The sequence below is a fragment of the Phaseolus vulgaris genome, chromosome 3, assembly GCF_000499845.2.
Source record: "Phaseolus vulgaris cultivar G19833 chromosome 3, P. vulgaris v2.0, whole genome shotgun sequence".
Taxonomy (NCBI): Eukaryota; Viridiplantae; Streptophyta; class Magnoliopsida; order Fabales; family Fabaceae; genus Phaseolus; species Phaseolus vulgaris.
In genome coordinates, this window is record NC_023757.2 from 52089446 (window position 1) to 52102983 (window position 13538).

Consider the following 13538-nt stretch of genomic DNA (forward strand, 5'->3'; position numbering starts at 1 on the left):
AATAATATAAAAAATAAAGATAACATAATATATAAATTCTTAACATTCAAAATACACCTTCCTATAATACTTTAACTATAATTTAATTAAACTTGAATTTATTTATTAAGAAAAAATTAGAACCATTTAAATATCTATCAAGAAAAAAAATACATTTTACAATTTTATTTATAATTAATTGTACAATGTGTTATTGTCCAACACTTGAATACACTTTTCTTCTATTTGTGTTGCAAATTCATTTTACAAGCAGATAATTGCGTTGGGTGTCCTGCATTTATTTGTATTTTCATTTTCTCTAATAAAATAGGATTCGTAATCAGTTAACTAAAAGTCAAAAAATAATTTTACATAATCCTATAATATTCTCACACTAATTATTTCTTTAATTTTTATGGCTAAAACCGAAATCAAAATCAGGCTGAGACCGATGAACTATTTGTGAAACACAAATACTAAATTAATATTTGTACAATAAATAGGATTTTCACAAATACATTTCATGTTATTAGTGCTTAAGTCATGTATATTAAATTACACTTTTCTAATCTAAATCCTCCAAAAATGTTATCCCATTAGTCTTCTTTTAGATGATAATAAATATGGAACTCATTTTATATATTTATTTATTATTTTCATTCTAGTTTTTATTATATTATTTTTAGTTAAGTGGAGGGATAACTGTATGCCAAAGCTTAAAATCACTGGAGCAAATGAAATTCAGAAGAGACTGAGAGAGAGAGAATATTTTAAAATTGGATATTCAGATTTTTTTTTTAATTTTTAAAATCTGTTTAAATAAATGAAAATCTGATCTGAAAATATTATAAAATATGAATCAAAATAAAAACTAAATTTAAATAAATAGATTTTTAAGAGATGAGTACAAAAATGGATCAGTTTGTCCAATTGAATTTTTTGCTTGGTTCAAAACATTTGTTCTTACTTGAACAGTCCATATGATGCTTTTATGTGTTATAACTTGTTGAAACTGTATTCTTTTATTTTCCTGTGTCATCTTGTTTTTTAAATGTACTGTGTTGATAATGTCATGTTGAATCCATAAATGTGATAATAGCTTATTAGTTATAGTTGGAGTTGCAATTGAAAATATTGGAAATTACTATACCAAATCACTATGTTTTCTTTACATTTCCTCCTATTTTCAAGTATGACAAATGTCATGTAACAAATGATACAGAACGAAAATGAAATTTACATAATGAGAAATTCTAGCATAATCAATAATTATGACGATTTCTTCTCATTAACATAACAAAAACTAACATTAAAAATATCCTAATTGTCGACAACGATGCAAATTGAAGAAACCATAAAAAAGAAAAGAACGGGAATTAGAAGAAATGAGGAATTTCTCTGAACTTTATTCCAGTAGTCCTAGGTAGATGGCTACAAAAAGAATGAATGAACGTCACAAAATCAACAAGAGGCTGATGCACTGAATTGAGAAAACAATAGGGGGATCAGAGTCCCTAAATTGACCTAAACGACTTATCAGAAAAAAAATAAAAATCATTTACACTTAAATCACAAACACAATTCTATGCTCTAGATCGCTGAAAAGGATCACCTTGTCATGCAGATTGCCAAATGTGAGGCCTGCACAAAGAATATGTATTCTTATCTATTTGGTTAACTGTTTGGCATTGCTTCCAGGATTTTGGCTGTTGTTAGAAAGCCCATTTAGCTTTTAAAGAAGTTAGAAAAGTCAGAGTGTTGATTGAAAGCCCATTTAGCTTTTAAAGAAGTTAGAAAAGTCAGAGTGTTGATTGTCTCAGCACTAATTCTCCCTGCACCAGATCAATTGTGATCTGCATTCTTCATTTTCTTTAGAACCCGAACTTGTCCTTGTCATCTTTTCTGGATTTTTGCATCCATAATGAAAAAAAGCTTCTAGATTTTAGCATCCGGAAGACATTCCTGTGTTGCGGATGGTCAAATCCAGAAAGCACATCTCAGTTCTGGATTTGCATATCCAGAATTACCTAATCTATGTTGCGGATATAGATATCCAGAAAATTAAGGGTAAAATAGACATTTTTTGTGCAGGTGTTTGCGGATCACAATTGATCTGGTGCGGGAGAATTAGCCTGGTCTCAGTTCAATTCAATCTGCTCTCTGAGCTTTAAAGCGCTTTGGAGCAACCTCTATGGAATGCAGCAACCTATCTGTGTGGCAATGATGTCGTCGTCTACTAACTTCCTCATTACTTCCCTTCTTATATCTTACGGATACGTGAATGTTATTTCCCCTAGCAAATTTGTCCCTCGAGGATATTTCACCATTAACCTTGCCGCCACTAAATTTGTAACTCGTTTCCTTTCTTTTGCTCATATCTACTGCTGGCACACTCCTTCCATCGCGAAGGTCTTTCTTCAACTGTTTGAGTTCCTGCTCATATACGCACAATAATATTATATGTCATCATGGCTAATGCATTCGTGCAGAAAAAAACTAGATGGTGACAGAGAATGCTGAAACAAGTACACCTGAAAGGCTAAATTCTTGGCTAGACCTTATCTGCACAAGATATTTCGACTAGACCAATCAATGTTTAGCATATTATCATTTTTATACTAAAAAAATAACACAAATCCTTGTGCCACAATTATTTTACATTAAAGTAATGATGTACTCAATTGGTGACTAGTTTAGTCTGCACAATTATTAGAATAAACAACAGATCGTTCACTTACGAAATACCGATGATGATTTTTTATTGGTTGACATTGTTAAAACTTTTAGACTGACTTACATATCTAAAAGTCATTTTTAAAAATAGTAGTTCAAATTATGTAACAATACCTGCTGTACAGAATTTGTTGAAAACGTAGCACCGCTTATATTTCTCCTCTCCGCCGCCTTAAGAGAAGAACGGCGCTTAACCCAAAAAACATCTGAATCTGAATCATCACTCTTGTTATCCACAATGAGCTTCTTCTTCTCCAATCTATGCACATTGCCCATAGATTTATCAGGGCATTCATACCGAGCAGGGGATTGATAAGAGTCAGAAGCATTATTGGATATTCCACAATTCTCTTCAGAATCAGGACTACCTAATTTAAAGTTAGCATGCACCTCATCCTGCAATAAGAATAAGGAGAAAAAATATGACTCCTGATGCAGGAATATGCAAATCATAATATCACCCATAGACAATGACTTACGATAGGAGGTTTGGAAAGAGAACATAGCGTAGATGCAGCAGAAGATACTTCAGGTCTAGAAACAAATTGACTTCGTATACGCTCTTGATTATTTGTTGACAGCTTTGGGTTGGTACAAAAATTAGTAACAGAATCAAATTTCACCTCACAATAAGGTGTATATCCATTAGCCTCAGCCATCTGGAACATGTTTGACAAAGGGCATGAATAGATGTTTTTTTCACTTTTCATTTGCTCAAGTATCTCTTTCAAAATTCCATCTTCCTGCTCAAATCTCTTGGCCGCAGCTTCCATGTCTGAAGTATCTTCCCTAAGATAAAGTGTGCGTTTGGTCCCACAGGTGAAGTCAAGAGATTCTATATCCAGATTATCACATTTAAAAACATAAAACTGCATCACTAAACAGGAGTGCATGATTTAATCAAATTGAAAAGTCACCTCATTACATATTTAATCTGAGGAAGAGAAAAATGTAATGCTTATCTTGTTATTATGCACAATATATGGAATGAAGAAATTGACTATTTATGTAACAACCAAAAAATAAATACAACGAAGCTTTTCCACCTACATAGGGTCGGCTAAATAAATTAAACACAATAGATTTTTATCATATTGTGGTTTTTAGAAAAAATCTTTGACAGTCTAACCTATAAATTTTCCCAGTTGTTTGCCTCTAGTAATTCGGCTACCTTCATGTGATCTACTCCCTGACTAAGGCCTTCTAAGGTCTTCTCCACACGTGTTTAAACTAGCTAAAATTGTACTATTTTTTAACAGTAGGTGTAGGTTATTAGGTTGCAGCCCAACTTTCTCTCTAAGCACTCGTTTCTAAACCTATCTTGGGAACAGAAAATGATAATATCAAATAAGCACTTCATTACCTAACTTGAGCAAACTCAAACTGTCTATATTAGTAAAAAGCATTGACAAAAGCTTACCATGGCGAAGGCATACTGGATGCTCGTGACATTTACAGTCAACATAAGCTATATAGCAGTCCCGTTTGCAGAGGCTACAGAGAATTGTACCTTGGGAATGTGAAGAAACACTTCTACATGCCCTTGATTTCATCAAGAGCCAACGAGCACAATGTTGAAAGCGCATCAAATTAACAAAAGAAATCTTAACACAATTACGAGATAACAAATCTTCAGGGGAAATGTCTGAATCTTCAAGTGTTAATGTTGCATACAAAAGCATTGCTTCTTTGCATAAAAGTTCTTCGTGGGGCAGCAAAGGAACCCTGTGAAGAAGTGCATATCTTTGACTAGCAATAGCCCCTAAAGGAAACCAATCACCAATTGCAAAATTCACTGCTTCTCCACAGTTGAAACCTAAAATTTGATGGAAATATATAAATTATGTATTTGATACAATAAGTGGGTTGGACTGTGGGAACACCAAGTTTTACATATGCTTTGGAACTAAAATGTACTGAATATATGCAAATAAATCTTACCATGACTAAAGCCAGCATGATATGCTCTGGGGAAAGTTATTACGTAATCCCCTGGATTTTGAACAGCCTTGTAGACAGGGACTTCATGCTCCAACAAAATATTTGGTGGGAACATAGTTGTTTTCCCCAGGAGAACATCAAAGGCTCCGTCTTCCCCACCAGTTGACAAAATATCATTAGTATACACGTGTTGTCTCACCACCCTTTCAAAATCCAATGCTGCATGACCTGGAATGCCATACCAAGTTTTTGATGCTCCACAGTGATGATAATTAACGCTGTCATAACAATATAAATATGATTAAAAAAACATGTGGCAAATGCTAACCAGTGCCCAAAGTTATAAAAACTTGAAAGCTTTTATTAAAAATGCTATTGATGCACCATTACCATGATTTCCAAATGCCTGTTTGTAATTAATAGAATTTAATATTAGCATTAGATTCTTAACTCTTGAGAATTGTAAGTTTTTTGGTCTCTTGACATTCCTGAATTAAAAGTAATAAAGGCTATATATAGGAGTGATTTCATCCGTTTTGTATTCTTCAGATTAATAAATCATTTTCAGATTTTTCCTTCACATCTTTCTACTTTCATGTTGCCCAATTTTTATTTTATTTTTTAATGTCTACCTATTACTCTCTTATCTGATGCCCTTCAAGACACTGGTTAGCAAGACCCTTAGCATCATTAAGCCTATGATGATGTTATGTAGAAAATAAGCAACATTTACCTGTATAAATAATGATCTTCAACGTGCCAAGCAAACATGCTAAACAGCATTCCAATGTATAGCATGGGTTCTGTTACTCCCTGCAATAAAACCCCAAAATACGTCATTAACAAACATAAACATGAGTTTTGGTCATTCAGAGAAAAATAACTGTTATACCGGAATTGATGTTTCCAAGAGCCGCAAAATAGACTTGGGCAACCATGAAAATTTCTGAGATCATAAAAAAAAGGTACTTCACCAAGTTAAACAACAATACACTATTAGATCACATTCACAAAAAAGAAAACAACGAAACAAAAATCATATCATGTTCCAACAAATGAAACGAAAAATCTCATCAAAAGTGCAAAAAAAGAATATATCAACATGGACAAAATTGAAAACGAGTTACAATAGTAAACAAGGGAACTGCATTGCTTGGATGTTCAGCAGCCAAGCAACCCAAGATGAGAGCTCAAAAGAAGGAGTGGATCCAACCTCTTTGAAGGTTGTTGATAAGAGGTCTAGGCCCAAAATTCGTAAGGTGTACGAAAGAAAAAAAGAGATTCAGGAATCATAGACCTGATATAGATAGTTAAAACAACATTATAAGTAGGGGATTGGAAGAGAGCAAGGGAACATATGTATTTTTAGAGTACTCACGGAACCACCTTACAGGAGGGTGTAGGGCTCTTGAAATCCCTATAAAGCTTGCCGAATTGGCCAGGAGGATCACCAATCAATTCTTAATAAAAAAAATTCCTTATTTTCATTCTTATTTCTTCTTTTCTGGTCTAGGACCTATCAACTGGTATTAGAGCTCCCAATTCAGGGAGCACAATTACAACAACAGAGACAAGAACAAAAGCACGACAAAATTCCCCACAAAAAGCTATCACAGCTTCTAGGGAAGAGCAAGAAACTCAAAAAAATTGCAAAATGGAAGGTTCAAGAAGATGGATGGAATGCTTGAAGATATAATGTAGATAGAGAAAGATAAATTAGGGGAAGTGCATCCATGATAAAGGTCGTTGTTTGGGAGGACTATTCTGAAGCAGAGGGGGTTGGGTCAAAAGACCCATCTGATAATGGAGCACAAGTGAAAGAAACACGAGATTCCAATGTGTCACCCCTAAAGAAAGGATGCAGGCAATATTATTCGCTATGGGGGAAAGACAATAAGTCGGCTCCATTGGTGGGAGTCTTGTAACTCAAATCCTTCTTGGGAAGGGTTCAAGACAGTGATTATTCAAAGATTTCAACCCACTATGATGCAGAATCCTTTTGAACTCTTGTTGAGCCTGAAACAAACATGTTTTGTTGAAGAATTCATCAAGCAATTTGAAGGATATGCATGCTGACTCATTGAAGTGACTTGATCAAGAATACCTTATGGGTGTTTTCTTGAATGGATTTTCTTAAATGGATTGTGAGAAGATATTAGGGCTGAGGTAAAATTACACGAACTAGTGGAATTGGGAACCATGATGAATAAAACTTGGATGATCATAGAAAATATTCAAGCTTATGTTATGTGAGAATAGAACCGCATCAATTATTAAGTCAAGGTTGAATTCAAAAGCCTCCATGCAAGAAGGAAGGTCCCTTGCATTTTGGAGTAGGGCCTTGTCAAAAAGAGCCCAATTTAAATCAATTTATGAATGTGAGTTGATGCCTATTGTACTTCCTGTCCAAAGGAGGAGACATTATCTTTCTAGCATCACTTTATTCTTATTGATCAAAGGAGCCTTAAATTTCTCATATGAGATGGAAAAGCAACACAAGTGGGCTACCACGCTAATAGGGTGTGATTTTGAAATTCATTATACTTGAATTTGGACGTGATTAAAGAATAAGTGAAAGTTGTTTCTCAGCTTATGTATATTATATATATATGAAAAAAGGAAGATTAGATTATAAGGGAAAGTTATATCCTATATACATACACCCAAAATTTATAAGGTGTATAAAAGAGAAAAAAAAGCGGGATGCAGGGAATCATAACCCTGATTAAAAGAGAGGAGAGTGACATAAATGTCGGGAGGGTGCAAGGCTCTCGGAATCCTTGTAAAGTTTGGTTTCCTTTATTGTTTTCCGAACCTTAGGCTGCTGCCAAATTGACCAGCAAGATCAGGATCCTCATTTTAATTCTTAATTCTTCTTTTTCTGGTCCGGTACCTATGAGTCCCACATGCACTCCTCTGGCTCGGATTACCTATAGTACATTGTTTCCAGGATAGGCAACTAACTGAAAACTAGTAAATAATACATAATGACTTAATGGCATATAAAGTCAATAAATGCATGCTATTCATTCCCATTTCATCAACCTGAAACAGTGGCCAATTAACTGATACAAACTTTCTAAGAACAGAATTTTGCAGAAATAGATTACAGTCAAATGTACAAGGAAAACCAGAAACATTTTTTTTCTTAAAATACTAAATTTTATTATTGGAAAATGTTTTGTTTGATTGTGATTCAATGAGGAAAGAGCAATTAAGAGCTATCACAAGGCAGTCGAGTTAAAGCAATAGCAAGAAGCATCTTTTATTAGTAATAATTACTTTTCTGTTAAAAAAGTAAATGAGAGAAGTAAACAAGGAAAGGAACATAAAATTTAAAGAAAAACAAAGAGACTAGTTGAATTAAAACCTTCAAATTCCATTTGCTTTTCGCAAGTTGATCAGTGGGCAAAGATGAAAAGGCACTACCATCAACGTCACATGCATATTCAACCGTTTCCATCTTCCCACAACCAATTTCACTCCAAAATTCTTTCTCCAAGTATGTGGCAGGAAGACATCCAGCACTGCAATATCTTTGTGCAAAAGACTTGTTCGCCATCTTTTCAAAATCACGAAATGTATAATTTCTGAATTATTTACAACCATATCAAAATCCAAAAGTGATAAAGATAACAGAAATTACAACAATGACATACACAGAAAGAAAACTGACATCCCACTCATGAAAAAAACCACTTTGTCTTCGGTATCCCATTCAGCAAGACGAAGGGGCTGCACTCTAGTTGTAAACTTGAACCCTGCTTGTTCCCTCATTAAAACAACCCCAGCAGGAACAGAAGCACTCAAAGGTGAAATAATCTTGCATATACCTAATGGATTCAAATGGAGTTAAGCTTTAATTCAATCACTCAATAGGTTCCTCATAAATCAAATGTCCGATTTCCAAAGATACATGGCTCATGTAAAAGATTTAACCACATCTAAACAATAGTGAAATGAAAAACTTGAAATAATGGTTAGAGATCAAGACCAACAACTTCATAAAGAGAATTAGAATTAAGAACTTGTAACCTTTCTAAGAAAAATAGCAACCGTATGAACTTATAGTTGAATCCCAAAAGAAATAAAGCCCAAATATAAGTGTATTTTGAGCTAAAATTAACATATTGAAAGCATGTATTCAAGTAAACAACTTCGGTACTCAAGGGATACATCAAAGAATTCAATTATTTGGGCTATAGAGAGCTTTTGAATTTTGAAAGAGCCTTTATTCCACCTCATAATATTCAAGTATTTGGTTTCCAAAAGCCTAGATAAGGCTAACACTTAAATATATTATATTTGAGTACCATCCTCAAAACACGGGTCTGAGGAAAACCAGATCACTGTTTAAATACAAGGCTTCAAACACTCCAATTTGTAAGGCAGACAAGAAAGTATTTGAATCACACTGTAATATTCAAACACAACCTTCTAGCTTGCAAAAGCAAAGGCTCTAATTTTCAGGATTGAATGAAACCCAACCACATCAAATATCCTCTTTGGACTATAAATGCAGGCAAGTATAAATTCCTGAACCTCTAGATTACATTCATTAAATGTAATTACTCTTTACCTTATATTATCAACTATAAGATAAGTGAATGAAATGAAGAAAAGAAAAAGAATTGAGTTAGAAATAAAAGTAAAACATCATGACTGGTGCGCCTTAGGCTATTTAACAATTTGTGTCTTTCTATATTTACACTAATGCAAAGAACATAAGATACTATTGAATTAACTTAGGAGGTATCAGTGCAGTGAACAAGGGAAAATTAACATGCTCACTTAAAATGAAATGTTTATTAAAGGTAAGCATACAAAACAGATAAAAACATGGCACTCACTTTTAATAATTTTAAAGGCGTTAGCAGCACAAGTTTTAGCATGTAAAATTAACATGCTCACTCAAATGAGAAGTGTTCTAGCAAACTAATGAAGTGCTTAATAGTAGTTGAAAGCTCAAAGGCACAGAAGAAACCAAAGTCATCCCTGTTACAGATAACGTGTTACAACCAAAGTGAATAGCTGGATAAGAAAAGGAATAGCATAGCTTCCAAACAAAAAATATGGTGATGAAGGAAATAGAGACTCATTCAACACCATTGAGGAAATCACTAACGCTAAAGTATTGAATACTCAACCAAGAAATTTATGTTATTTCTCACACAAAACATGGGAAAAAAGAATCCCACCACCACCAAAGGGAAACTTACCAAAATGGAAAGGTCAACACAAGGGAAACCAAAATGATACATACCGGGATATAAAAAATGAAGTACCCACCCAAGACAAGAATGAAAAGAAAGCTATCGTTAGACAATACAATCGCATTAATTCTTCCATGGAATCCAACCTAGAATCTAGATTCTCAACCAAGAAAAGGTGAATCACAAATGCATTTAAATTGCATTGGGTTCAATGGGATTAGATTAGACAGTAGGTTTTCAGGTATCATAATTAATGAAAGAAAAACAAATTTGGAAAATGATGTTACTCTTTTGAAAAGGAGAATGATAATTAGAAAATCAAAAATTAAAATCTTGGCATAATTGATGTAAATTCAGCAAATGTCAGTTGTACTTCTCATAGGTGGATTTTCATCACTTCGCTCAACTTGCCATATATGAGAAACTGTTTCAAATTTGAAACCTCCATAAAAACACCCTAGTCAAATCTATGATTGAATGATACAACTAATATGCTATTTATATAAAAAAAGAATTTATTACAAAATAAGAGAAGAACATGTGTGAGAGGAAAAGGAAACAAAAAGCTAAGAAGAGTTCGCTAACCTTAATATATTAATAAAGAAACAAAGATGAAAATTTGCGAATACAGTCCCAATATTCAACCATGTTCTACACCTTTGTCCTTTCATGATGATATTGTTGTCACAAAATCACAATGCATTATCTTTCACTCTTAAGATTAAACTATGGTGCTGAGATAGGGTGTTTAAGGACTTCTACAAGAAAAAAGCTTAATATTTTTTATTATCACATCTCAATGAGAGTTAGATACATAGCATGCAAGAAAAACTTTCATTTCTAAGATGTAATTTTAACTTTCTTTTTCCTAATTACTAAATTCTTCTTCTCGTTTATGTGCCAATAAAAGTGAAGGATGCAGCAAGCAAACTTGGAGAATGGGCCCAATATTAACAGCAGGAAGAAAACAAAATTCTAAGAAAGGGTCTTGATACCCACGTTCGTGAAGGTACATCCAGTTTCTACTTTCATTTTTAAACAGAAAGTGTTTTATGATTACTGACAACTAAAAACAGCTTTAAAATTTCAGCAGGTTAAAACTTTTTCTTAATTATCAAGTACAAACAGATCAGAATTCATTATTCTTTTGGTGTAAAATATAGTTACACTAAAATAAATGGTAGAATATCGAATTCAAGAATGAAGACATCTAAGGCCATAAAATGGCTAGTTTGGAATAGCAAACTACCCTATCACTTATGTTTTTCGCTATTACACAGGAGCTTCTCATCAGCTTATGAAGTGAGGTAGTGCAATGCCAGTCTTATACATCTAAGAAACCCAAGTTAACCATATCAACTCAAAATCTTAAATTGAATACAAAGTAAATCATAGATTCAATAGGGCACACTCATACCATATTTAGAAGCTTCGGGAGCTATTCTTTGTAAATAAAGCAAGGGATCATCAAATTCCTCCTTCGTTGGATGATATACAGGACACTCTGGAATTTTCTCAGTCCATGCCAGATCACTTGTGTCAAACTTATCCACCTTCCGCTGGGAAAAACTACCTGCATCAGCGTGCAACCTCATACTATATGATGCAGAACCTCTAAGAGCATCTCCTCCACTTCTGTTCATCATGTTAGCAATATTTGTTGCAGTGGCACTGGCAGTAGCAGATTTTGCTCGCTGAAGCCTTTTATGTTTCAAATATTCTAACCCATTTCTAGCTTCCATGGATGAACGTACTCTTCCTCCCACCTATTAGTTGTTTCATCATTTAACACCCAAATCAGCAAGTAAGTAAATAGGACATACGGTATGCACAAAACCACAAGTATATGAACCAAGTGAAACTCATGAGTTCCATCTACTCACAATAAACTGAAAAAAGAAATACAATAAAAGCATCATTGGAAGTCTGAATTATGGTGAAATAAGAAAGCATTGCACTCTAATTCATTATCAATAAAAAAAAAGAGGTGTCAATGCATAAACTACTTATGATGCATCAACTCTCTACTTGGACAAATAGAGAGAGAAAGGAATGTTCTTCAAAACATAAACAAGTTAGGATTTTAACCCTCCCTAAAGTGAAAAGATGAATAAAATGAGAAAACACGAGTACATCCACAATTAATTTAAAGTGATTACTACTGAGGTACTTACTTTAATTCAAATCAATACATTCTGAGTTTCTTACTTTGCATACTTCCCTACTTCAAAAGAGTCCAAATCCAACATGTTAAAATAACCCGTCCCCACACAAAAAAGAATGTAATTTAAAAGAAAAAGGAAAAAAAAATCTATGGCCCACAGAGTGCTATCTCACTTTGGCAAATTACCATTGAGGAGTCAAAAACTAGATGCCTAAGGTGTTAGTTGCGGGGCACTGAAAGTCAAAAACAGTATGAAAGTTACGTCAGGACTCCACCCTGGGCCAAACAGAAGTCCACAACTTTAAGTACGAACCGCTAAGACAACAAAAATTGACCCACCGACTGAATGACCGCACCGCCGACTTGGAGATTTTGTCAAACAGAAGCATGAGAATTATATCGGAATTTAGCGAACCGAAACCCCAAATATGGTTAACAGAAAACTACTTTTCAATAAACATAAACAAATAAGAAAATTCAACGAATGCACGCGCTGAAATTTGAACAGTGTCCTCTTCTAAACATCATCATTCCCCCAACCTTAAAATAAGCAAATAAACAAAAGGAGGTATCGAACATCTACACGGAATGCAATGAACCAAAGCAGAAAGAAGTTCTAGTCAAAAACATTATTAATCCTTGACGGAACATAATCCTTTAAAATCCTACTATAGAAAGACGGGGAGAAATAACACACGAGTCCCTTTCTCTTATTTTCATTTTCCTTAAAATTTTCAGAGACGAGTTCCGAATCTCTAACCAAATAGAGAAACTAAAAGACAAGAATTGTACAGTATATATAAAGAAACACGGGAAAAATCAAATTACAAAGTGATACTGGAAAATTCATATTCACCGTAACATAAAAAAAAAAAAAGCACGACCAATGGAGTCCGAACCGCCGGAGATGGAACAATGCCCGGGATCTGAACGACAAACCAGAACAAAACGCACTTCACAGAGTTTGAATAAATGTAATTGATCAAAACACCAAAATTACACGGAAAGATATTTCCAGAAAGCACGATCGACCTACCACTTCATTACGAAATCGCTCCCTATAGGGCTCCGTCTTCGTTCACTTGGAAGAAAAACTTCACACAAAAAAAAAGAGAGGAATGAAACAATCACGAATGCAATTCGCCAAGCCAAACCCTAGATCACAGACTACAAATTAAGAGCGAGTCGTGAAGGACATTAAGCCTCGCCACATTCTCCCAACACGACGAGTACAAGGTGGAAACCAGGTTTCCGAGAGATCCAAAGCTTTGTACAACCAAACTCAGAAAATTGTGAGAAAATGTAACCAGTTGAATCAGTAGGCAACAATAATCTTCCTCCGTAACGGCGACAAATCGCCGGAAATAAAATCAGTTTTCCGGTCGGTGAACAGATTTTTCAGGCGAATGAGAGAAAACAGTGGGTATGAGAGAGAGAAGGGGTAAAAGGGAATGCTTAAAAAACCAAAAAAAAAAGGTAAAAGAGAGGGACACTATTTTATAGTTTTA

At 34.2% G+C, this 13538-nt stretch overlaps 1 protein-coding gene across 2 annotated transcripts; it reads right to left on the reverse strand.

The window, feature by feature from the left end:
* Window positions 1–1355: 1355 nt before the first annotated feature.
* Window positions 1356–13521, reverse strand: LOC137808659 (lysine-specific demethylase JMJ13-like). Of its 2 annotated transcripts, none has more exons than XM_068609901.1 (11): window positions 13067–13521; window positions 11284–11632; window positions 8330–8486; window positions 8024–8243; window positions 5546–5599; window positions 5387–5466; window positions 4654–4931; window positions 4133–4528; window positions 3192–3547; window positions 2827–3108; window positions 1356–2412 (listed from the first exon to the last, which is right to left on the reverse strand). In XM_068609901.1, the coding sequence occupies exons 2-11, from the start codon at window positions 11606–11608 to the stop codon at window positions 2128–2130; spliced, it is 2433 nt and encodes an 810-aa protein (XP_068466002.1). In that variant the 5' UTR covers window positions 11609–11632; window positions 13067–13521; the 3' UTR covers window positions 1356–2127. The 2 variants fall into 2 exon arrangements, with proteins under 2 accessions (XP_068466002.1, XP_068466001.1); XM_068609900.1 differs by lacking the exon at window positions 13067–13521 and adding an exon at window positions 11750–11900.
* Window positions 13522–13538: the final 17 nt, after the last annotated feature.